This window comes from Lithobates pipiens, unplaced genomic scaffold (genome assembly GCF_037356315.1).
Source record: "Lithobates pipiens isolate NorthernLeopardFrog02 unplaced genomic scaffold, aLitPip1_a1.2 Scaffold_23, whole genome shotgun sequence".
Taxonomy (NCBI): domain Eukaryota; kingdom Metazoa; phylum Chordata; class Amphibia; order Anura; family Ranidae; genus Lithobates; species Lithobates pipiens.
In genome coordinates this window covers 34,980,789-35,005,921 of record NW_027507785.1, presented here as the reverse complement: position 1 = coordinate 35,005,921, position 25,133 = coordinate 34,980,789, and the positions used below count along the sequence as shown (strand labels likewise).

The window sequence follows — 25,133 nt, the reverse complement described above, 5'->3', positions numbered from 1 at the left end:
GGGTCTAATACTATTTTCACTGAGGTTACATATCTGATACCGCATGTCTACACTTTTACTGCATGAAAATGTTTGGCCACTGTCCACTCTCTGTATTACATACTATACTTGGCATTACTTATTACTGACACCTTAACTGTGCATTACTTACTACTGACCTCTAAACCCTGTGTCACTTACATATGACCCTGTACTCTGCGTTACTTATTCCTAACCTCTCTGAATGCGCTGTTACATACTACTGACATCTGTGTGATAGACTCACCCGGGACCGAGGGTCATTTAGGAAGATGTCCTGTTATATAATGCAAAAGGACATTATTAAAAAGGCCATGATGGTCTCTGCCAGTGTGGGGCTCATAGCAGATACTGATGTCATTAGTAGGGATGAGCCAAACACCCCCTAGTTTGGTTTGCACCAGAACATGCTAACAGGCAAAGAATTTCCAACACGCGAACACCGTTAAAGTCTATGGGACACAAACATGAAAAATCAAAAGTGCTAATTTTAAAGACTTATATGCAAGTTATTGCCATAAAAAGTGTTTGGGGACCCGGGTTCTGCCCCATGGGACATGTACCAATGCATAAAAAAGTTTTTAAAACAGTTTTTTTCTGGAGCAGTGATTTTAATAATGCTTAAAGTGAAACAATAAAAATTAAATATTCCTTTAAATATAGTGCCTGCGGGGTGTCCTTAGTATGCCTGTAAAGTAGCACATCTTTCCCATGTTTGTAACAGTGCCACAGCAAAATGACATTTCTAAAGGAAAAGATTGAATTCAAAACTGCTCGCGGTTGTAGTGTATTGTTGGATCCCAGCAATATAGATAAAAATACCAAAAATATCAAAGAAAAAATGGCGTGGATGTCCTCCCCAAACTCCATATCGGACCTGAAGGATATTAACCACTTAACAACCGCCCCATAGCCGAATGACGGCTACAGGGCGGTTTCTTAACTCTGAGAGGCCGTCATATGACGTCCTCCCAGAATTCCGCTCTCGCGCGCCCCCTGAGAGCACTCGAGAGCATCTGTGACCGCCGGCTGCATCTGCAGTGCCCACATCGCTGCTCACCGAAATTTAACCCCTCAATTCCCTGCAATACTCTGCAATACCCTGCCAATACTCTGCAATACCAGCCAATACTCTGCAATACCCTGCCAATACTTTGCAATACCCTGCCAATACTCTGCAATACCCTGCAAATACTCTGCAATACCCGCCAATACTCTGCAATACCCGCCAATACTCTGCAATACCAGCCAATACTCTGCAATAGCAGACAATACTCTGCAATACCAGACAATACTCTGCAATACCCGGCAATACTCTGCAATACCCTGCCAATACTCTGCCATAAATTGCCATACCCAGCCATACTCGGTGATACCTTGCAATACCCAGCCATACTCTGCAATACTCAGCCATACTCTGTGATGCCCTGCAATACCCAGCCATAGATGTCCCCCCCACCCCGTCCCGCCGCCCTCCTGTGCTTCTACCGACTCGCCAATACGATCAAAGCCAGAATCTTTTTTTATTTTTTTTATTTCAGGCTTCCCAGCCTAGAGGTGAGATGCGGGATCTTATTGACCCCATATCTCACTGTAAAGGGGACCGGTCATGCCATATTCCTATTACAAGGGATGTTTACATTCCTTGTAATAGGAATAAAAGTGATCAAAAAATGTATTTTTGGGGAAAAAATGTCAAACTAAAATAAATAGAGTAAAATGAACAATAAAGAAAAAAATATATTTTAAAGTGCCCCTGTCCCCATGTGCTCGCATGCAGAAGTGAACGCATACGTAAGTCCTGCCCACATATGAAAACGGTGTTCAAACCACACATGTGAGGTATCGCTATGAACGTTAGAGCGAGAACAATAATTCTAGCCCTAGACCTCCTCTGTAACTCAGAACATGTAACCAGTAAAGTTTTTAAGTAGCGACGTTTGGCGCCATTCCACGAGCATGTGCAATTTTGAAGGGTGACATGTTAGGTATATATTTACTCAGCGTAACTTCATCTTTCACTTTATGCAAAAATTGGGCTAACTTTACTGTTTTGTTTTTTTTCTAAGCACAAAAACGCGTTCGAAAAATTGCTGCGCAAATACTGTGCGAGATAAAAAGTTGCAACAACCACCAATGTATTCTCTAGGGCAGTGATGGCGAACCTCGGCACCCCAGATGTTTTGGAACTACATTTCCCATGATGCTCATGCACTCTGCAGTGTAGATGAGCATCATGGGAAATGTAGTTCCAAAACATCTGGGGTGCCAAGGTTCGCCATCACTGCTTTGCTTTGTCTTTGCTAAAAAAACATATATAATGTTTTGGGGTTCTATGTCATTTTCTAGCAAATAAATGATGACTTTTACATGTAGGAGAGAAATGTCAGAATTGGCCTGGGTGCTCCAGAACGCCTGATGGTCCTCCCTGCATGTTGGGCCTCTGTATGTGGCCATGCTGTGTAAAAGTCTCACACATGTGGTATCGCCATACTCGGGAGTAATAGCAGAATGTGTTTTGGGGTGTAATTTGTGGTATGCATATGCTGTGTGTGAGAAATAAACTGATATTATGACAATTTTGTGAAAAAAAAAAAGGAAAAAAAATCTTGATTTTGCAAAGAATTGTGGAAAAAAAATGACAACTTCAAAAAACTCATCATGCCTCTTACTAAATACCTTGGAATTTCTTCTTTCCAAAAATGGGTCATTTGGGGGGTATTTGTACTTTTCTGGCATGTTAGGGTCTCAATAATTGAAATAGGCCATCAGTACTTCAGGTGTGATCAATTTTCAGATATTGGCACCATAGCTTGTGGACTCTATAACTTTCACAAAGACCAAATAATATCCACCAATTTGTACTTATCTTTACCAAAGATATGTAGTAGTATAAATTTTGGCCAAAATTTATGAAGAAAAATTACTAATCTGCTAAATTTTATAACAGACACGAAGAATTTTTTTTTTTTTTTTTTACAGAATTTTCGGTCTCTTTTCTTTTATAGCACAAAAAATAAAAAACCCAGCGGTGATTAAATACCACCAAAAGAAAGCTCTATGTGTGTGAAAAAAAGGACAACAATTTCATATGGGTACAGTGTTGCATGACTGAGTAATTGTCATTCAAATGTGAGAGCACCGAAAGCTGAAAATTGGTCTGGTTATTAAGGGTGTTTAAGTGCCCAGTGGTCAAGTGGTTAAGGGGAATCCCACACCCAAATTTAAAAAAAATTATATGGGGGTCTCCCACGCCCCCAGGCACTATATACTCTGAACAGCAGTATATATACTATATGGCCTGCCCTATATACTCTGCAGGAAAAAATAGTTGGTGGTACCAGAACACTGTAAGTCCTCACAGTTCCTCTAGTTGGGTGCAGGAATGGGCCCTGCTGTGAAATATTATTTCAAGAATTGTAATTACATGCCCCTGTTAAACAGGGGCAGAAAAATTGGGTCTTGGGTGGTGGTAGTGCCCTAAGCCAAACATATTGTTGGAAGCTAGCATCATCAATATTAAGGAGGAATAGGATAGTCAGCATAGGCAGTCTTCAAGGGATCCCACATCCATAACAAATTCAATCAGTTACATCAGCATCAGGTGCTTGATAGCTGCTGATCCAAAACTGATTAATTTTTATGAATGTGAGCCTATCAGCGGAGTCTGTGGACAGGCACACTCTTTGATCCATTACAAACCCTCCAGCAGCACTGAACGTGTGTTCAGAAAGCATGCTGGATGCAGGACAGGCCAGTAGCTCAATTGCATATTGTGCAAGTTCTGGCCAGTGGTCAATCCGCAAGACTCGGTAACCCAATGAATGCTCTGTTAGACAGGTCTCCAAGTCTGCTCTTGCCCCTAGATATTCCTGCACCATGTAATGCAGACACTGGTGATGGTTGCTTGAACCATTTAGATCTTGGCGCTGAGGACTGAAAAATAGTTTAAAGGCATCGGTCAGCTGGCCACCTTCTCCACCACTCTTCCTCTGAATGAACGAAGCCTCAGCAACATGTTGTCCAGCACCAGGAAATTTTAACCTCCCAGGGTCTGGAAATGCAGTGCACAAACCTTTCTTCAAGGCCTCCTGAAAACTTTTCATCCTCTGCTCCCTCTGCAAAGGCAGGATGAGTTCTGCAACCTTACCCTTGTAACATGGATCAAGAAGGGTTGTCAGCCAGTAATGATCCCTCTCTTTATTACCGTGAATCCTAGGGTCCTCTACATCCGAGCTAACACGATCCTCCTCCTCTTCTTCCTGTGTGTTTGGTGGGCCCGCAGGAATGCTATCTGGATAAAGGGAACTTGAAAGGAAAGGAAGTCCTCCTCTTCCTCCCACTGTTCTGCCTCAAGTTCCCTGTCCATGATTCCACGAAGCGTGTGCTCCAGCAGGAAGACTAGGGGGACAGTGTCACTGATGCATGCATTGTTGCTGCTCACCATCCAAATGGTGACAGGAATGTGCATGCATCCTTGATCAGTAGCCACTGGTGTGGTGAAAAGAAGCCAAGCTCCCCTGACCCTGTCCTGGTGCCATACTCGCACAGGTACTCATTGTTGGTCCTCTGCTGTGTGTGCAGCCACTACAGCATTGCCAATGTTGAGTTCCACCTGATGGGCATGTCACAAATAAGGCGTCTGGTTGGCAGGTTGCATTCCCTTTGCATGTTAGCCAGCCGAGCACTGGCATTGTATGACCAGCAGAAATGACCACAGACTTTTCTGGCCTGCCACAGGAGATCCTGTAAGCCTGGGTACTGCTCAAGAACCGCTGCACCACCAAATTCAGGACGTGTGCCAAACATGGAACATGGGTGAAGTGTCCCTGTCGGAGGGTGGAGAGAAGGTTGGTGTCATTGTTGCATACAAACATTTCATGCTGAAGCTGGCATGGCGTCAACCACCTTTCAGCCTGCCCCTTCAGAGCTGACAGAATCTCTGCCCCAGTGTGGCTCCTGTCCCCTAGGCAGACCAACTGAAGCACTGCATGGCATCTTTTAGCCTGACTGCTTATGGAGCACCACTGCTTCAGAGGACAAATCTGCCGAAGAAGCCATAGAGGAACTAAAAGAGGAGGGGGAGGAGGAGAGAGCTGTGGCAGAATCACCACTAGCATTTTGGAGGCGTGGTGACAGAACAAGCTCCAACAACATTGAACCCTGTCCTGCATCCTTCCCAGCTGCCAGAAGAGTTACTCAATGCACAGTAAAGGAAAGGTAACGTCCCTGCCCATGCCCGCTGGATCATGAGTCAGCGGTAATATGAACCTTACCGCTGACTGCCCTGTCCAACAAGGCAGAGTCTACCAGCTGAAAAGTCTGCAGTTGTACTACTAGCAATTTGGCCAAGCTAGCATTTAGACACTGAGCATGTGGATGGCTGGGACCGAATCTCTTTTTACGGTTCAGCAACTGGGGTAGGGAAATTTGCATGGCAGGTCGTCATATGTCTGGTCAAGCATGTGGTGCCCAAGTGGCTGCTGTTTTGGCCACGCTTGATCCGCTTTAGACATAGGTTGCAAACAGCAACAGTGCCGTCTGCTGCACATGTTTAAAAAAAGGCCCACACCAAAGAACTTTTAAAAGTAAGTGGGGAGTCAGCAGCACCCTGCACCTGTGGAGCTCTGTGGTGTGATGCAATAGGGTGGCTGCCCTTAAGCTGCCCCCTAGAGGACATCCTGCCTCGTTGGAGTTGTGCCTCCTTCTCCTCTCTTCTCTTACGAACCCAAGTACAATCAGTGACCTCATCGTCACCTCCCTCCTCGTCACTGACAGTTTCTTGTCCTTCTGTGGCACCCCCCTCTCTCTAGGCTCATGGTACTCCCTTCCTCAACCTGGGAACCAACATTGGAGCCTTCAAATCGCTGCACATCCTCCAGCAGCATGTACCCGACACTGTGGTCGAATAATTCTGGGGACTTCTCCGTGCATGATGGTGGGGCTACGGAAGGAGTGACTGTGGACAAGGAGCCGGTAGAATAGGCCGCTTTGGCAGCTGCTTTGGAATGCAAAATACTCTGAGCCTGTGTGACACAGGATGGGGAGGATGAGGACAGCTTTGTTATCCACTCCACCAACTCTTCTGCATGTTGTGGCTCAATAACACGGCCAGCAGCAGAAAAAAAGGACAAGCATGCCTCACGGCCTTCTGGAGAGGATGCACCATGTCCACAACCACCACTGTTGACTGTAGACACAGATGCTGCTTGCCCTCTTTTAGTGGCCTGTTAGCGTCTGCCTGTCCTTTGTGGCCTTCCGGACATGATGTATTTTTTGTTTTGCAACACCACACTACACTGTATTAGATACTTTGTACACCGCCTGAAGTGTATCAGAAATTGTACACACTGTATTAGATACTCTATACACTGCCTGCACTGTATTAGAAACTGTACTATGGCTGCACTGTATTGTGTACTGCATACACCACCAGAAAAGTAGTAGAAACTGCACTACGGCTGCACTGTTTTGTGTCTACTACACCAGAAGTGTAGTAGAAACTGTACACCATTTTAGATACTGTGTACACCACCTGCACTGTATTAGAAACTGTACTACAGCTGCACTGTATTGTGTACACCACCAGAAGTGTAGTAGAAACTGTACACACTGTATTAGATACTGTGTACACCACCAGAAAAGTAGTAGAAACTGTACACACTGTATTAGATACTGTGTACACCACCTGCACTGTATTAGAAACTGTACTACAGCTGCACTGTATTGTGTTCACCACCAGAAGTGTAGTAGAAACTGTACACACTGTATTAGATACTGTGTACATCACCAGAAAAGTAGTAGAAACTGTACTACGGCTGCACTGTATTGTGTATCACCAGAAGTGTAGTAGAAACTGTACACACTGTATTAGATACTGTGTACACCGCCTGAAGTGTATTAGAAACTGTACACCACAGAATGCACTGTAAATATAGGCTACACTGGATGCAGAGTATATATATATATATATATATATATATATATATATATATATATATATATATATATATTATTTATTTATTTATTATATAATACACTGCCTGCACTGACTGAATATAGAGTAAACACTGAATATATAGTCTATGCTAAATGCAGTGTTTTTTGTAAACATTTTATTATATCTTTTCATGTGACAACACTGAAGAAATTACACTTTGCTACAATGTTAAGTAGTGAGTGTACAGCTTGTATAACAGTGTACATTTACGGTCCCCCCAAAAGAACTCAACACACAGCCATTGATGTCTAAACCTCTGGCAACAAAAGTGAGTACACCCCTAAGTAAAAATGTTCAAATTGGGCCTAAGTAGCCATTTTCCCTCCCCCATTGTCATGTGACTCGTTAGTGTTACAAGGTCTTAGGTGTGAATGGGAAGCAGGTGTGTTAAATTTGGTGTTATAGCTCTCACTCTCTCATACTGCTCACTGGAAGTTCAACATGGCACCTAATGGCAAAGAACTCTCTAAGGGCCTGAAAAAAAATGCTCTACATAAAGATGGCATAGGCTATGAGAAGATTGCCAAGACCCTGAAACTGAGCTGCAGCACGTGGCCAAGACCATACAGTGGTTTAACAGGACAGGTTCCATTCAGAACAGGCCTTGCCATGGAGTGCATGTGTTCAGCGTCATATCCAGAGGTTATCTTTGGGAAATAGATGTATGAGCGCTGCCAGCATTGCTGCAGAGGTTGAAGGGGTGGGGGGTCAGCCTGTCAGTGCTCAGACTATAAGTCGCACACTGCATCAAACTGGTCTGCATGACAGACCGTGCTGTGATTGCCCAAAGCATGAAGGTAAGGTGCATGCTTTGGCAATTCATCATACAGCAATGCACTACGATCTCGCAGTGCATTATCGGGCTTTCGGCTGCGCTCAAATTTTCCGCAAACACCCTATAATGTTTGCTGTTGGGCGAACATCAAGCTCATCCCTAGTCATCAGCAAGACACCTGTCTGGGTCCCCTTGCCATAATGTGTTTATTGTAAGTAGCTCTGCTATTTTGTGAAGGTGTTTATACCTATGATAATGTGTATTTTGTCTTCTGAGCTAGGAGACAGCAAGTCTGACCTGAAATGTCAAACCTCTGAGTCACCTAGGCTGGTTAAATGACTAGTTAATTAGCTCATGTTAATTTATGTTTCTGGTTACAGTTTGTATTGTTATGGTAATATGATCATAAGGGAAACTCCTTCTCAAGTGTATAAAAGCCTGTATTCTTGTTCAAATAAACAGTTCCAGCTTTGCAGCCAAATAAGTCCTGCCTAGTTCTTGGTTGTAATATGCGGCTATAATATCTAATATCTATATTCAGACTGGAGGAAGTGGTATATGATGGAAGCACTCAAGCTGGGTGTGGGAGGTACTGTTACGCCCTGTACTCTGAATTACTTACAACTGATCTCAGAACTTTTTGTTACTACTGATCCCTGAACTCAGCTTATATTAATATTGACACATAAATTTTATGTTACCTACTACTGAACTCTGTGTTACTTACTCCTGACCCCTGTTACTCTGCATTACTTACTACTGACCCCTGAACTCTGTTACTTACTACTGACCTCTGAATGTTGCTCTTACTCCTGAACTCTGCTTATGTACTCTTGGTCCTAGTACTATACATTACTTCTGACATCTGCACTCTGCATTACTACTGACCCCTGAATTATGTTTTACTTACCATTAACCTCTGAACTCTATATTACATACTACTGACCTCCGAACTCTGCATTATATACTGCTAACCCTGAACTTTGCTTTACTTACTAGTAACCCAAGAACTCTGTGCTACTTACTATTGACCTCTGAACTCTGCATTTTATACTACTGACCCTTGAACTCTGAATTATTTACTTCTGACCTCTGAACTCTTTACTTACTACTGTTCCTGAACTATTTAAACCTTAGTGAGGCTTCGTGAGGTTATCTCCTTTTGAAAAAAATGCGCGCAGCACCCTAGTGGTAGTTCATCTGTTCCATCTGGTTCAATTAGATCTGGTTGATCAGGTTGCCTACTCCAGTCCTAAAAAATGACACCACCCCACAGCTATCCACAGTATAGTACAGTGTAGTAATGTATAGCACATTACAGCACAGAATGCAGTATAACACAAAATAGCAAAGTATATCTTCTTACACTCTCCTTGCACAGATTGTCAGCTCTCCCTAACCAGTTTTAATAAACACTTACAATATGGGTGTTGGGAGAAGACAGGCTTGTCCTTCCTTTCATATTATTACCTGACCTGGGACAAGGGTTATACAAAAGATTATGGGTTAGGGGCATATTTGTGTCATTAAACTATGACACATGCCTTGAACACAAGCTTGATTAGAACCCAAACCTCATCCCTAGTTCTAGTTTTGTCAGCGTTTCTCCTATTGCATCTCTGAGACTGATCCTGAGACTGTGACTTCAGCAGGCAGATCTTTCCACTTTTGCACTTAGTTTGAAGAAGTTCATGTTAGCCTGTCTCTGGAGCTACAGAACAGAAGCAGGTAAGACAATTTGGCAAAAAGATAAAAAAACATTTAAAAAAAGTTACCAGGATAGGACCAATGTTATTCCTTAAAAAAATGTTTGTTTTTTTTTTTGGGGGGGGGGGGGGTTGATGTTAAGTGTGTGTTGGTTACATGTTACAAATAGATCATACTGTGATAATGGGAAACGGCTTTGGGAGATACACAGATATCATGTTGAGTTGACAATACCGAAATGTGAATTTTTTAAAAACTTACTATTGGTGACCCCCTGTGCCCGATCAGCAGAGGTTTAGCTCCCAGTGTCCCCTCCTCTCTGATGCAGGGTGAGTACATTCCAAGAGGGATAAAATACAGAAACAGTAACACAGCGAGATACGGACCCGCTATAATCAGCTGGGAGCCTGAAAACAAACACATGATTTACTAAAGAAAAAGGGACAAGGATAAAGTCACTGTTGAGTAATATTGTGACAACCATTAATTTGCATTCAATAAACATCAATTTACTCCTGACCATTGCATTACTTACTACTGACCCCTGAACTCTGCGCTACATACTCCTACCGCTGAACTCTGCATTATATACTACTGACCCCTGAGCTCTGCATTATTTACACCTGACCTCTGCTTTACTTACTACCACTGACCCCTGAACTCTTTGTTACTCCTGATTGCAGTAACATTGTTTTAATAAATTGTTATTAGAGGGTAAGTTGGTGTCGCGATTTTCTAATTTAGAGTATTTAAGAGGGTAAATCCCTATCTACCTGTCTCAATAGAGGGGAGTGGTAATATGCAACTAAGAGATCTACAAAATAATATTCACTAGTAAAGTATAGGTCTCATCCCCTATGGTTATGAGTAATTGTGTAAATGCCAAGAGTGCAAAAGAAAAAAAAAAAAATGAAAAATAGTAAACGCACTACAGGGGTGTCTACACCTAAACTCTAGACAAAGACAATAGTGCTTATTTGAAGAGAAGTGCACTTAGTATGATCATGATAAACAAATGAGATCAGTGTAATCAAAAAAAATTATAAAAGTAAACGCACTGCAGAGCCAACTCTGGCCTGCAGTATAAACAGAATACGTAGTGTAAACAGGTTCAACACCGTCACTTTTAAACCTGCAGTGATCAAAACAAAAAAGTGCTATGTGCTTCTAAGGGTAAGTATAGATAAATAATGGTGACAGGTTGAAATATTAATACACACTAATTTAAAGTGGGTGTGCAATCGAGTGACTACATCCAATTAATAAACGTGAATTCATAAGAAAATATCAAAAAGCAGTTAGTAGAATATGGTGTGAAAAAAAAAGGAATATTTTATGAATGAAAATGTGAATACCCTGTATGAAGTTTCGTGATAAATTAGTTTCATTTTTAATCAAACTACTACACTATGGTAACCCTCTTTTATTAACCTATTGGGTCCCCTGGAGTTTTAAAGATACTTGAAAGGAGAAGCTTTAACCTGGTGGGAAGAACCTTAAAGAGACCTCCATCTTAAGGCGTTTTTCTCCTTACCATAAGGTAAGGGGCCATTGCCCACCCGAGTGTATGGTCACGAAGGAGGAACACACTGGGAAGTGGTGTTTCAATTGGATTGCACATTTATAGCAAAAGAAAAAGCACGAGCACTTGAAGGGACTATATATATATTGAAGTTTCCCCACTTTTTCTTCCTTTTACCTCCTGCGTTTTGGACTAATTCACCAAAGTCGATATATTATTTAATTGATCCACTTGTGGTTTATTGCACTGATGAACTTGGCCCTGCAGGGCGTTTACTTATTTTACAGAAAAATCCGAATGTATGCACTTTTTTTGTGTTTTTACATGTATCGCTTTGGAGTTTTGTTTTAGTTTTAATTTATACTGCACTCAGCACTTTTTCTAATTATACTCTCTAACGAGCTAAACCCTACACACCTGATGAAAAGGCTCTGTAGGGCATTTATATATTATACATATATTTTTCTATTTTTTATTTTTATTTTATTTTTTTCACACCATATTCTACTAACTGCTTTTTGATATTTTCTTATGAATTCACGTTTATTAATTGGATGTAGTCACTCGATTGCACACCCACTTTAAATTAGTGTGTATTAATATTTCAATCTGTCACCATTATTTATCTATACTTACCCTTAGAAGCACATAGCACTTTTTTGTTTTGATCACTGCAGGTTTAAAAGTGACGGTGTTGAACCTGTTTACACTACGTATTCTGTTTATACTGCAGGCCAGAGTTGGTTCTGCAGTGCGTTAACTTTTATAACATTTATTTATATACTTATCTTTAGAAGCACATAGCACTTTTCTGTTTTGACCATTGCAGGTTTAAAAGTGACGTTACCTGTTTACACTACATATTCTGTTTATACTGCAGGCCAGAGTTGGCTCTGCAGTGCGTTTACTTTTATAATTTTTTTTGATTACACTGATCTCATTTGTTTATCATGATCATACTAAGTGCACTTATCTTCAAATAAGCACTATTGTCTTTGTCTAGAGTTTAGGTGTAGACACCCCTGTAGTGCGTTTACTATTTTTCCTTTTTTTTTTTTCTATTGCACTCTTGGCATTTACATAATTACTCATAACCATAGGGGATGAGACCTATACTTTACTAGTGAATATTATTTTGTAGATCTCTTAGTTGCATATTACCACTCCCCTCCATTGAGACAGGTAGATGGGGATTTACCTTCTTAAATACTCTAAATTAGAACAGCGCGACACCAACTTACCCTCTCATTACAATTAAGTGGATACGGTTTGATCCATCTCGGTGAACGCAGCAGTTCCTCCATCCATTACTCAATAGTGGCAGCGCAGGAATAACTACCTTACCAATAAATTGTTATTGTTGTTGGAAAATGTGGCAGTTATAACATCAACAGTTCTACATATTGTCATTAACTCTACTTAAGTGCCCGTTCACACAGGGGCGACGTGACTTGCAGCGCGTCTCACAGACGCGACCTGCACACGATTTCAGCGGCGACTTGCAAAATGACTTCTGTATAGAAGTCAATGCAAGTCGCCTGAAGTCGCCCCGAAAATACTACAGGAACCTTTTTCTAAGTCGGAGCGACTTGAGTCGCTCCTATTAGAACGGTTCCGTAGTACAGAACGGAGCGCGACTTGTCAGGCGGCTAAGTCGCCTGACAAGTCGCGGTAGTGTGAACCGGCACTAAGGCTACACGCCAAACCTAAGAATTTCAGCATTTCATCAAGTCATGCATCAACTATCAACATAAAATCAACATAAAATTATACAATTATAATGTGATGCAATATTTGGTTTATTGGGGAATGGCCTAGCCACGCTTCCAAGTTTGTTAAATAAGAAAAGGATCTATGTATATGAATATGTACACATATGTAAATGTCTGTAAGTATGTATTTGTCTAGTGCTTCAAAGTATCTGACCCAAACGTTCAAACAGATATACCTATTCAAAAAGGGGTGCCATTGTCTATTAACTCATAAAAGGCAAAAATATAGGGGATTCAAAAGACTGCACCCATGGGGTCCAGACCTCCCTAAACTGAGAATCATTTTCTTTGACTGAAGCTACAAGCTCTTCTAAGCGCATGATATAGTTCACTTCTGCAACACATTCCTGTATTGCTGGAATTGCTGCCGATTTCCAATATCTGGTTATCAAAGCTCTACCTGCCATCAATAAGAATTTAAATATTTCCTTTTTAATGGCTGTGATTGAACCCGGGATCAGAGATAAAAGGGCAACCTCTGGGGTCTCTGGTCAGATCTTGCCTGTGATCAACTGGCTTAGGCAGAATATGGTTTTACTGTCGGGCAAGACCACCACATGTTTAGATGTGTACCACTAGGCCCACCACATTTCCAGCATTAGTCTGGTAAGGCCGGATTGATTTTATTTAATAGGGCCAGACAGCGATACCATCTAGATATGATTTTATCGTTTCTCTCTTGTGAAGGTTAATTTAAATGTAAGAAATATTATCCCATTCCTCGCAGGCTAATTTATGGCCTAGTTCTCGCTCTCAGTCTCCGATATTCAAAGGGCGATGGGGGAATGTGTGAAATAAAAAGATTCCATACATTTTAGAGAGGGCATGTGTACATTTTTGAGGAGAAAGACACAGCTCCTCCCTCAATCTAAGCCCTTGCCCTTGTACACATGGTCGGAGATTCCGACGGATTTTGTCCGACGGATTTTGTCCGAAACTGTTGCATACACACGGTCGGACAAAGTTGTCGGAAAATCCGACGTGATTACGTTATTTCGTTACGACGGGACTACGTTCACGCCAGTAGCCAATAGCTTTGGTGTAGGAATTTGATCGGAGCATGCTTGGCACTTTGTCCGATCGGAATTCTCTACACATGATCGGAGTGTGTCCGATCGGAGCATTTTGTCGGAAAATTTTACCAACAAGTTGGAAAACTTGGTCCGTCGGATACTCCGATGGAAACAGTCCGATGTAGACCACACACAGTCGGAATATCCGACAAAACGGTCCGATCGGACACATTCCGTCGGAATCTCCGACCGTGTGTACAAGGGCTTAGTCAGATCCCTACAAAGCCGTTCCTTGTTCAATCCATCATAAAGATGACGTAACTGGAAATATTGAAGCCAATCTCCTCTTCTAACGAAAGGAATAGAGCTAAGCTCAGTCAGGGGTTTCAGACCCTTTGGGGTGAGTGCATGTTGAATAGGAGATGGGTGTGGTGGTCATCAACCCCGATTCTGGATTACCCTGATTCTGGATTACCCAGAATCGGGGTAAGAGACCGCGGGCATGACGATTTATTATAAGTAGTAATAGCCTTGTCCCACACGTATAAAAATGAAGAGCGAGAGTGTTAGCTGTGAAAGAGGAGGATGGTCCGTTGAGAGCAGCCATGGAAGAGAAGTCAATGCTGCGGTGAAAAATAATGCCAAATGCGGCAGACCTGCTCCACCAGTATCACTTTTCCTCACCAGGAAATCATACTCAAGTCTAGCCGACGATCTGGTCCAAATAAATGCAAGTAATATAGAGCATATATAGTATAAAATATAGTATGAATAAATAAATAACAAGGTGTATTAGTGAGGATTACTTGGTACATTTTGGTTGGCACCAACCATCTTTTCACCAACACCCCATACGGCTCAGATATGAATGTTATACAATTCTTGAAATTCTCGTTAAGTCATGGGCAGGAAGTAAAGGAAAATCTCTCTAATGGGGTTATGGATAGAGCTAAAACCCCAAAAATAATATTAACCCTTCTCCACTCTATCCAACAAAAATGTAAATTTGGCTGGCTTTAGTCTGACCATTAGCAACCATACTGGTATAGTAGTAGATGGCCACTGACTATATGGGGGGGATTTACTAAAACTGGAGCACAATTGCAGGGTAATACCTGCAATCTGGAGTTTTTCCCTGCAATAGCTCTTATTTGCCTCAGTGTTCCCGAAAGAGTAAAGAATGTAAGCATCGGGTGTCATGGCCCCACCCCCGAGGATAATGCCCAAAGCTCACAATATATCAAGGGAAAAGTAGGGCCAATGGAGTGGGGGAGCACAGAACTTTCAAAGGGTTTGATAAGGCCGCTCTCAGTCAAGGATAATGCAGGCAGAGTGCAGAAAACCAGAGCAACCAATCAGCGATCATCGTGCTGAAAACAACTCATTAAAAGATGGATGCCGATTCATTACTTACACATCAATTCTGATGTAAACATAAAAAAAAAAAAAATGGTGTACATTATCTGCATATGATCTATGAGGACAAGTGCCTTTTATAAGATTGCTTCAAGACTTAACATACGTGCAGCATTTGCCTAAGATCCATAAATGTATTTTTAGCAGTAACACAAGTAAGACAGCATTTTTCACACTAAATGTCCCCCGTTGTGAGCCTCGAGCAAGAGACAACTGCTGAATATTTGAATAATGTTACCATTCCACAAAGAGAATATCAAAATACTGAACCAGCCTGAAGGTTTCAGGACAGTCTTGTATTGTATCTCTCATGATTCAGATGCTACTTAGCCATGCTCCACTCAAATATGAATAATTCATATTTAAAGGGGATCTCTGGGCTCAATGAAAGGGTAATGGGTCAACACTTGTGGGACCTAGTGTGTTTTATGAGTGATAACCAATGAACAGACAATGTGATACCCTTTTAGCATCTAAGGGCCTGTTTTCCCCAAAGTGACTACTCTCTACAGCACTGTTGCTTAAACTATGGGTTGGGGAGCAAACTGGGTCGCAGACATGTTTGTGATAGGTCACAACAAGACTGTGTAGTAAATGTTGCCAAATTAGTGCAAAACCAGTGGAAAGTAATACAGTGCAGTCTATGATAAAGTCTATGTTAAAAATTTTGTTTAAGCTTTTCTCAACCTTTTTACCCCTGAGGAACCCTTATGCTGCGTACATACGATCTGAATTTTGGTCAGAAAAGGCTCGGATGGTTTTCCTGACAGAATTCCAATGGGATTTCACTCAAGCTGTCTTGCATACACACGGTCACACCAAATTCCGACCATCAAGAACACGGTGACCAGTGGCGGCCCGCCCATAGGGGGCGTCCGGACGCCGCCCCCCCTCCCCCAGGTGTAAAAAAAAAAAAGTAAAAAAAAAAATAAAAAATAAAAAAATAAAAGTTTAAAAAAAATAAAAAATAAAAAAACGGGCCCTTTAAGACATTAAAAAAAAAAAAATGTCATTTAACAATTTGACATAGTGTACTGTGGCGCCGGTCACAGTGCACTATGAGAAGCGCCACGTCAATGCAATCACAAGATTGCATCCATGGCGCTTCATTTGCGGGTTAAAAACCCGCCTTGCGGCGCACTGCAGAACGCCGACTGGCTTCCGCCCGTAAAATCACTGTGATTCTACGGGCGGGAGCATTGTCATTCTTAGACAGGCACGTCACTTCCGGCTTTCGGCTGCTTTACGAAACCCGGAAGTGACGTCGGCAGCTCCGTTCCTCAGCCCGAGCGGAGCTGCAAGACAGGCAGGAGGTGAGTCAAGTCACCGCATAAAGACCTTAGTTTCTACTTTGTTAAATGTTCATGCATTTAGCTGAATGAATGGAAAAAAAGCTTTCACACTTCAGCCAGAAAGGTTTCCCCAGGCCAGGCGACTTTTGCCGTGGCCAATCAGAGAATGAGCTCTGAAAGGGAAACTGGCGTGGGTTCCCCCTCCGAGAGCATACCAGGCCCTTAGGTCTGGTATGGATTCCAAGGGGAACCCCCTATGCCAAAAAAACGGCGTGGGGGTCCCCCCCAGATCCACACCAGACCCTTATCCGAGCACGCTACCCGGCCGGCCAGGAAGGGGGGTGGGGACGAGCGGGCGCCCCCCCCCCTCCTGAGCCGTACCAGGCCGCGTGCCCTCAACATGGGGGGGTGCCTTAGGGGAGGGGGGGCGTGCGGCCCCCCCACCCCAAAGCACCTTGTCCCCATGTCGATGAGGACAAGGGCCTCTTCCCGACAACCCTGGCCGTTGGTTGTCGGGGTCTGCGGGCGGGGGGCTTATCGGAATCCGGGAGCCCCCTTTAATAAGGGGGCCCCCGGATACCGGCCCCCCACCCTATGTGAATGAGTATGGGGTACAATGTACCCCTACCCATTCACCTGTGAAAAAAAGTAAAAAAAAAAAAACACAACACAGGGTTAAAATATTTTATTGCACAGCTCCGGGGGTCTTCCGTCTTCGGGGGTCTTCTCGCCGGACTCCTCCGCTATCTTCTTGTAGCTCTTTTGCTAGCGGAGGAGTCCCGCTTTCTTCCTCCCCGCCGGCCTCTTCTTCCGACTTCGGGGGTCTTGTCCCCCTCTTCGGTTCTTCTGCCGGGCCACCGCGCCTTCTTGTAGCTCTTTTACAGGCGGTGGCCCGGTCTTCTGTCGCCGCTGCCGCCGCCTTCCGTTCTTCTTCTTCTTCTTCTTCTTCTTCTCCTCCAGGAGATGTTGACTCGACGAGCTCTCCGGCCGCAATGCCAGAGCCGCGCTGTGCTGCCACTTATATAGTGACAATGGGCGGTGTCACATGGGTTGATGTCACATGGGTTGGTCACATGGGTTGATGTCACATGGCGACAGTCCATGTGACATCAACCCATGTGACATCAACCCATGTGACACCGCCCCATTGTCCCTATATAAGTAGCAGCGCAGCGCGTCCTTGGCATTCCGGCCAGGGAGATCGTCGAGGCAACATCTCCTGGAGAAGAAGGAGAGGAAGAAGAAGAAGAAGAAGAACGGGCGGTGGCGGCGGCGGCAGCAGAAGACCGGGCCACCGCCTCTAAAAGAGCTATAAGAAGGCGCGGTGGCCCAGCAGAAGAACCGAAGAGGGGGACAAGACCCCCGAAGTCAGGAGAAGAGGCCGGCGGCGAGGAAGAAAGCCGGACTCCTCCGCTAGCAAAAGAGCTACAAGAAGATAGCGGAGGAGTCCGGCGAGAAGACCCCCGAAGACGGAAGACCCCCGGAGCTGTGCAATAAAATATTTTAACCCTGTGTTGTGGTTTTTTTTTGTACTTTTTTTCACAGGTGAATGGGTAGGGGTACATTGTACCCCATACTCATTCACATAGGGTGGGGGGCCGGTATCCGGGGCCCCCTTATTAAAGGGGGCTCCCGGATTCCGATAAGCCCCCCGCCCGCAGACCCCGACAACCAACGGCCAGGGTTGTCGGGAAGAGGCCCTTGTCCTCATCAACATGGGGACAAGGTGCTTTGGGGTGGGGGGGCCGCACGCCCCCCCCTCCCCCAAGGCACCCCCCCATGTTGAGGGCACGCGGCCTGGTACGGCTCAGGAGGGGGGGGGCCGCCCGCTTGTCCCCACCCCCTTTCCTGGCCGGCCGGGTAGCGTGCTCGGATAAGGGTCTGGTGTGGATCTGGGGGGGACCCCCACGCCGTTTTTTCGGCGTAGGGGGTTCCCCTTGGAATCCATACCAGACATAAGGGCCTGGTATGCTCTCGGAGGGGGAACCCACGTCAATTTTTTTTTCCGATTACATAAGGGGCGTGTTTTATGAGAAGTGGGAGGGGACAAAATGGTGGGCGTGGTCATGATGGGCGGGGTCTGGCGCCCCCCCATCCAAAAACTTCACCAGCCGCCACTGACGGTGACGTACAACGGGACTAGAAAAAGGAAGTTCAATACCCAGTAGCCAATAGCATCCATCTCGTAGTTGAATCTGAGCATGCATGAGTTTTTGCATATCGGAATTGCATGCAAATGATCGGAATTTCCGATAGAAAGTTTTTCCGTCTGAAAAATTGAGAATATGCACTCAAATTTTTGCTGGCAGGAATCCGATGGAGCATACACACGGTCGCATTTTCCAATGAAAAGCTCTCATCGGTTTTTTTCTGGCCGAAATTCCGATTGTGAGTGTGCGGCATTAAAGTAATTTTCAGGTTCTTGGGAACCCCAACTAAGAAAAAAAAATACATCAACAGCTCGGGGTACATTACCCTGGCCAATATTATAAAGAATATTTTGAATACAAAGTATGTGGTATCCCTAGCATATGTGAAACTCAGGGTAGACAATTTTGTTACCAACCTTCCACAAAATTATTTTTAATAATATACTTGAAATTAATAATAACCTCAGAAAAGAAAGGCAGATAGTAAAAATTGTGGTACACTCCAGCATTAGCCTTGTAGAAGTGATAAAGAAATACTAAAGCGCCGCTATGTGTATAAGACAAACAGGATTGTGATCAAACAGAACAGCTGCACCATTTAAACAATGGTCTCTAAGCCCTTGTACACATGGTCGGATATTCCGATGGACAATATCCGATAGGACCGTGTTGTCGGATAATCTGACCGTGTGTGGGCTCCATCGGACTGTTTCCGTCGGAATATCCGACGGACCAAGTTTTCCAGCTGGGCTATAAAATTTTCCGACAACATGATCCGATCGGACTTTGTCCGATTGTGTGTAGAGAATTCCTATCGGACAAAGTGCCACACATGCTCAGATCAAATTCCTAGACCAAAGCTATTGGCTACTAGCCTGAACGTAGTCCCGTCGTAACGAAATAACGTCATCCCGTTCTGAACGATCGGATTTTCCAACAACTTTGTCCGACTGTGCGTATGCAAAAGTTTCGGACAAAATCCGTCGGACAAAATCCAACGGATTTGGTTGTCAGAATGTCCTATATAGCTAATTGATTGGGTAATAGTGCGCTTGTTCAAACAAAAACTCAAACAACATATGAAACATAAGTACGTGAAAATTCCACACCCACAATGCATTCAAATTTGTATATGCACAGAGTCCCATCACTGAAAAATATAAATACTAAATAAGTATATAAAGAAATAAAGTCTTCTTCATGAATTGAAATAAGTGACATGTTGAAGTGTTGATAAAAGTGCTCATCCAAAATAAGAATTTTCAGTGACACAGGGACACCACCTCCATCACCGGGTGCAATGCCCGTTCACCTTAGGAAAATCGTGCTTTAGAGATATCCCAATCTCAGAAGGTTCCAACCGGACTATGTTGCTGTATCAGATCTTTTCAAACAAATCCTGGGCTTTGGAGGTAACAGCTGCTCTCTGGGGTAGCTCAAAGCGAAAGAAAATGTAATCGTGCAAAAATGTATGAAAAAATATGGATTTATTAACCTCCCTGGCGGTATGATTCAGTCTGGTTTTAGGTGCTGAAAGGCGGTACAATTATTTTGCATGGAAATTTGGCGTTTTATTTTGTAGTCCTGTAATTCTTAGGAATAACTCTCTTAAATCTGTTCAAACCAGAGTCTAGCAGACATCCCGGGTATGATAAAGTTTATAATATAATAAAGAATAATAAAAATTATTCAATAATGTAATCAAATCCTAAAACACTGAAAAAGGGACACATTTTGGTTGCTATGGACAATCTCCAAATTTCAGGCAGAAAAAACTGTATTTATAATATAAAAGTGCATGCAGGGCATTGCACAGACCACTAGAGACAAAGGGGGTGTGTAATTTTTTAATACAGCACTGTAATCTGTAAGATTACAGTGCTGTGTGTGTTTTGTGTCTTTTTACTCTTTTGAATTTGCCGCCGTTCTCCGCTCCCGTGCGCCGTAACGTTGCAGGGAACGGAGCTCGGCTGCATTCGGCACTGTGAATGGAGCAGAGGACAGCTCGATCACACAGCGCGGGGGACATCGCTGGATCCAGGGGACAAGGTAAGTAACTCTCCCTGTGTCGATCACACAGCGCGGGGGGACATCGCTGGATCCAGGGGACAAGGTAAGTAACTCTCCCTGCATCCAGCGAAGCGATCCCGAGTCTGGCTCGGGGTTACTGCTCCTCTTAGTAAATTCCCAACCCGAGCCAGACTCGGGATTACCGCTAGGGGGTTAAAGAAGTCATGTGATCTGTGACTAAACGCGTCGGGTGGAGTCGACAATGTTATTGTCTCTGTACCCCACAATAGTGGTGAGGAAGAGAGCATCTTGTTCCTCTTGGATTTGGTTTCATATTCTGTCTGTCACGCTATACACAAGATGACACTTTTGTGAGTAGAACCATTGTTTTATAATAAATCCATATTTTTTATACATTTTTGCACAATTAAATTTTTGTTTCTTTCGCTTTGAGATACCCCAGAGAGCAGCTGTTACCTAGACAGCCCAGGATTCCTTGGAAAAGGTCTGATACAGCAACATAGTCCGGTCGGGACCTTCTGAGATTGGAATATCTCTAAAGCGCGATTAGACCCAGTAGGGTCGCTTCCTAAGGAGAGCGGACATTGCATCGGTGATGGAGGTGGCGTCACTGAAAATTCTTATTTTGGATGAGCACTTTTATCAACAAGTCAATTTTTGTAGAAGGCTTTATATATTTGTTTATTTAGTATTTATATTTTTCACTGATGTGACTCTGTGCAATATACAATTTTGAATACATTGTGGGTGTGGAATTTTAAAGTACTTATGTTTCATATGTTGTTTGAGTTTTTGTTTGAACAAGCGCACTATTAGCAAATCAATTAGCATTGTAGAAGTGATGCCTCATTTTCTGAAGCAACTGCACTTGCAAAGTGCAGTCTATTTTCCTAAGTGGAAAAGAGCCCATTGCATTGGTGATCAGTGTACTTGGGAGATCAATTCACCATTGCTTACTACCTAAGGAACCCCTAGCAATCTCATCAAGTTCATCAAGTGAATCATCCAGTTCCAAAGAACTCTGGTTGAGAAACACTGTGCAGGATGCTGTCAGCATGCTTCCTCAGGGGTGGGTTCATGAAGCCGTGCACTCATAGGATGCCCTCAGTCTTCAGGGTTGAATGACACTGGTGTCATTCAACCAGAGGGACTAAGGACATCTAGTGGCAGAAAAAAATTACTGTATTTTATTGAAAACACTGGCTTGGACTCATTTAAAAAAAACCTGGAGTTGGACTTTAAATATGTCTTTGTAATAATGAGAGTCTTACTTCTTTTATTCATCCGGACAAAATAAAGGGCCACTGGCCAGGACAGTAGGGTCATGCATGCCAGGGAACCAATGTGCAGGTACGGGGCCGTCACCTACAAATAAGGAAACACAGGGGTAATACAAAATATAAGAGCATACAAGAGAAATTATATGCATTAGAAGCCAACTGGACTTCAGCTTTCAGTTCTTAGAGGGGCAAAAGAGGATTTCTGACTAGCTGCTATGGGAAAATGTCAGTTGGGGAGGGATTGGGCCTCTAAATAGTTATTTCACCCAAAACTGATATTTTAATGAGGGGTGGAATTTAGTGGGGTGAGTCAGTACTTTGGCTTCCTATAAGTCTTAGATACTCCAACAACAAGATCTCTCTGCCTTAACGGCCATGGCATTTTAAACCTGAAGCACAGAGTTTGATAGGCAGCACCACCTGTCAGACACCCATTGAGTTCAATGGGGCCAAACTGCAACCATGGGTCACACGTTTGGCTCGCAGTTGCGGCACAGTCCAGCAATGTAAAACTGCCATTTGGCAGCCACTGCTACACTGCCCTATCAACAGTAATTTGCTGCAGATAGCTTTTTAGAGCCTTAGTGCAATACAGTTGAATGCCATTGTTTGTACCTGGAAAGAAAGGCGAACAGCAGACCATTCTTCACCCCATAAATTAGAAAGGGCAGCAAGAGCGGCAATAAAAAACACAAGAATGACCAGCGTCCCAGCCTGTCAGAGATAAGAACAGTCAGTAGGATAAAAAAACAATGATATGATATGAAAACAAACTAAGAAATACAAGGTGAGCTATACAGTGGCAACAGTTATACAATACCTGATTTATAGCTATCATGGCACAGCGCCTAAAACATGACATTTGAGTATAATAGTTGATGTAAGGGGCACTCTGATGGGGACATTTGATGTAAGGGGATGCTCGAATTGGGACACCTGATGTAAGAGTAGAACTCTGATGGGGACAGTTGATGTAAGGGGACAATCTGATGAGGACAAATGATGTGAGGGGACACTCTAATGAGGACAATGGACATGAGGGGACACTCTGATGGGGACACCTGATCTAAGGGGACACTCTGTTGGGGAGACCTAATGTAAGGGGGCACTCTGACAGGGACACGCAATATGAGGGGGCACCTCAAGGGGAAAGTTGATGTAAGGGGACAATCGGGTTGGGACACCTGATGTAAGAGTGGAACTCTGGTGGGGACATTTGGTGTAAGGGGGACACTCTGATGAGGACAACTGATATGGGAGGACACTCTCAAGGGGACACCTGATGTAAGAAGGCACTCTGATCGGGACACTTGATGGTAGGGGCACTCTGACAGGGACACCCAATTTAAGGGGTCACCTCAAGGGGAAAAATGTAATAAAAGGGGACAGTCTAATGAAGACAATTGACGTGAGGGGATAGTGATGGGGATACCTGATGTAAGGGGACACTCGGATTGGGACACCTGATGTAAGAGTGGAACTCTGATGGGGACAGTTTGTGACGGACTCGTCCCACACTCTGCTTGAGTGCTTCCGACAGTACACCACTTCCTCCAGTCTGAACATAGATATCAGATATTATAACTGCCTATTGCAACCAAGAACTAGGCAGGATTTGTTTGGCTAAAAAACTGGAACTTTTTTTATTGAACAAACTTACATAGTATATATACCCCAAAGGAGGACATCCCCCTCCTGATCATATTACCCTAACAATACACCCAGCAATATAATTAGAACAACTGACATATACTACAAACATAACGTTAATTATACAATTAGCCACCTGGGTGACTTAGTGCCCACCCAGACTATATAAACACAACCCACAATGGTTTGATAGCAGACAGACAATAGGTGAGTTAATTAGCACAATTTATCGGTGAAAGACCCTTAGGAGGCACACTAGACCTACTTGCAATAAACATGTTATAGGAGACATTCCCAGACAGGTGGTTTGCTGATGACATCAACATGTGCTATGAGTCGCACAGTGTGGCGCAGTCATTGCTGGAAATGTGGCATCTAGGCCCTTAACATGGATCCCCGACTTAGAGTCCCAGAGTCTGTGTGTCTTGTGGAGACATGGACATGAAACCAAAATAACTTTACTCCAAGGGTCCCCCAGGCATACACCTCACAAAGAGTAGTGTTCCCTTAAAAGTAAGGGCCCATAATAAGTAGGCCGAAGGCTAGCCTGCAGTCCCCTCCAAAAGTCTCTGTCTCGGGTGAGTCTGTCACACAGTTAATATAAGGGGACACTTGATGTGAGGGGGTCCTCTGATGGGGACACCTGATCTAAGGGGGTCCTCTGATGGGGACACCTGATCTAAGGGGGCCCTCTGATGGGGACACCTGATCTAAGGGGGCACTCTGATGGGGACACCTAATGTAAAGGGGCACTCTGATGGGGACACCTGATGTAAGAGGACACTCTGAGGCCGCGTACACACGCGCGGACTGTTTGCCCAACTTTGTCCGTCCAACAGTTTCGGCAAACAGTCCGCTCAAACTTAGCATGGACGGACATGGCCACACACGACGGACGAACAGTTTGCTGAAACCGTGCGCGATGACGTGAACGGCACGTACGACGGGACAAAAAATACGACGTCCTATACACTGCATTATAGCTTTCGGCGTGAAAATCCTTTCTGAGCATGCGCGCAACTTTGTTTGACGAACAAGCCTACACACGAGCGGACTGTTCGCTGAAACAAGGTTTCAGCGGACAGTTTTATGGAATTTCCGAAAAACCTTGTCCGTCAAACTGTCCGCTGAAACTGTCCGCTGAAAGCCCACACACGAGCGGACTGTCCGCCCAAACACTGTTCAGCGGACAAAGTTGGGCGAACAGTCCGCCCGTGTGTACGCGGCCTCACATTTGATGTAAGGGGATACTCAGATTGGGACACCTGATGTAACAGTGGAACTCTGATAGGGACAACTGATGTGAGGGGACACTCTGATGGGGACACCTGATGTAAGGTGGCACTCTGATGGGGAAACCTGATGTAAGGGGCGCTCTGACAGTGACACCCAATATGAGGGGGCACCTCAAGGGGAGTTAATGTAAAGGGACACTCGGAATGGGAACACCTGATGTAAGAGTGGAACTCTGACTGGGGCAGTTGATGTAAGGGGACACTCTGATGAG

The 25,133-nt window shown here is 43.9% G+C and overlaps 1 protein-coding gene across 4 annotated transcripts in view; it reads right to left on the bottom strand.

Moving 5' to 3' along the window:
- The window catches only part of GDPD4 (glycerophosphodiester phosphodiesterase domain containing 4), a 205,002-nt gene that overhangs the window by 86,529 nt on the left and 93,340 nt on the right, over positions 1-25,133 (bottom strand). For all 4 annotated transcript variants that reach the window (XM_077451411.1, XM_077451413.1, XM_077451414.1 and 1 more), the window contains exons 6-8: positions 22,592-22,690; positions 21,968-22,061; positions 9,762-9,907 (exon numbers count right to left, since the gene is read on the bottom strand). In XM_077451411.1, the coding sequence (XP_077307537.1) occupies positions 9,762-9,907; positions 21,968-22,061; positions 22,592-22,690 (339 nt within the window). The remainder of the gene's footprint in view (positions 1-9,761; positions 9,908-21,967; positions 22,062-22,591; positions 22,691-25,133) is intronic.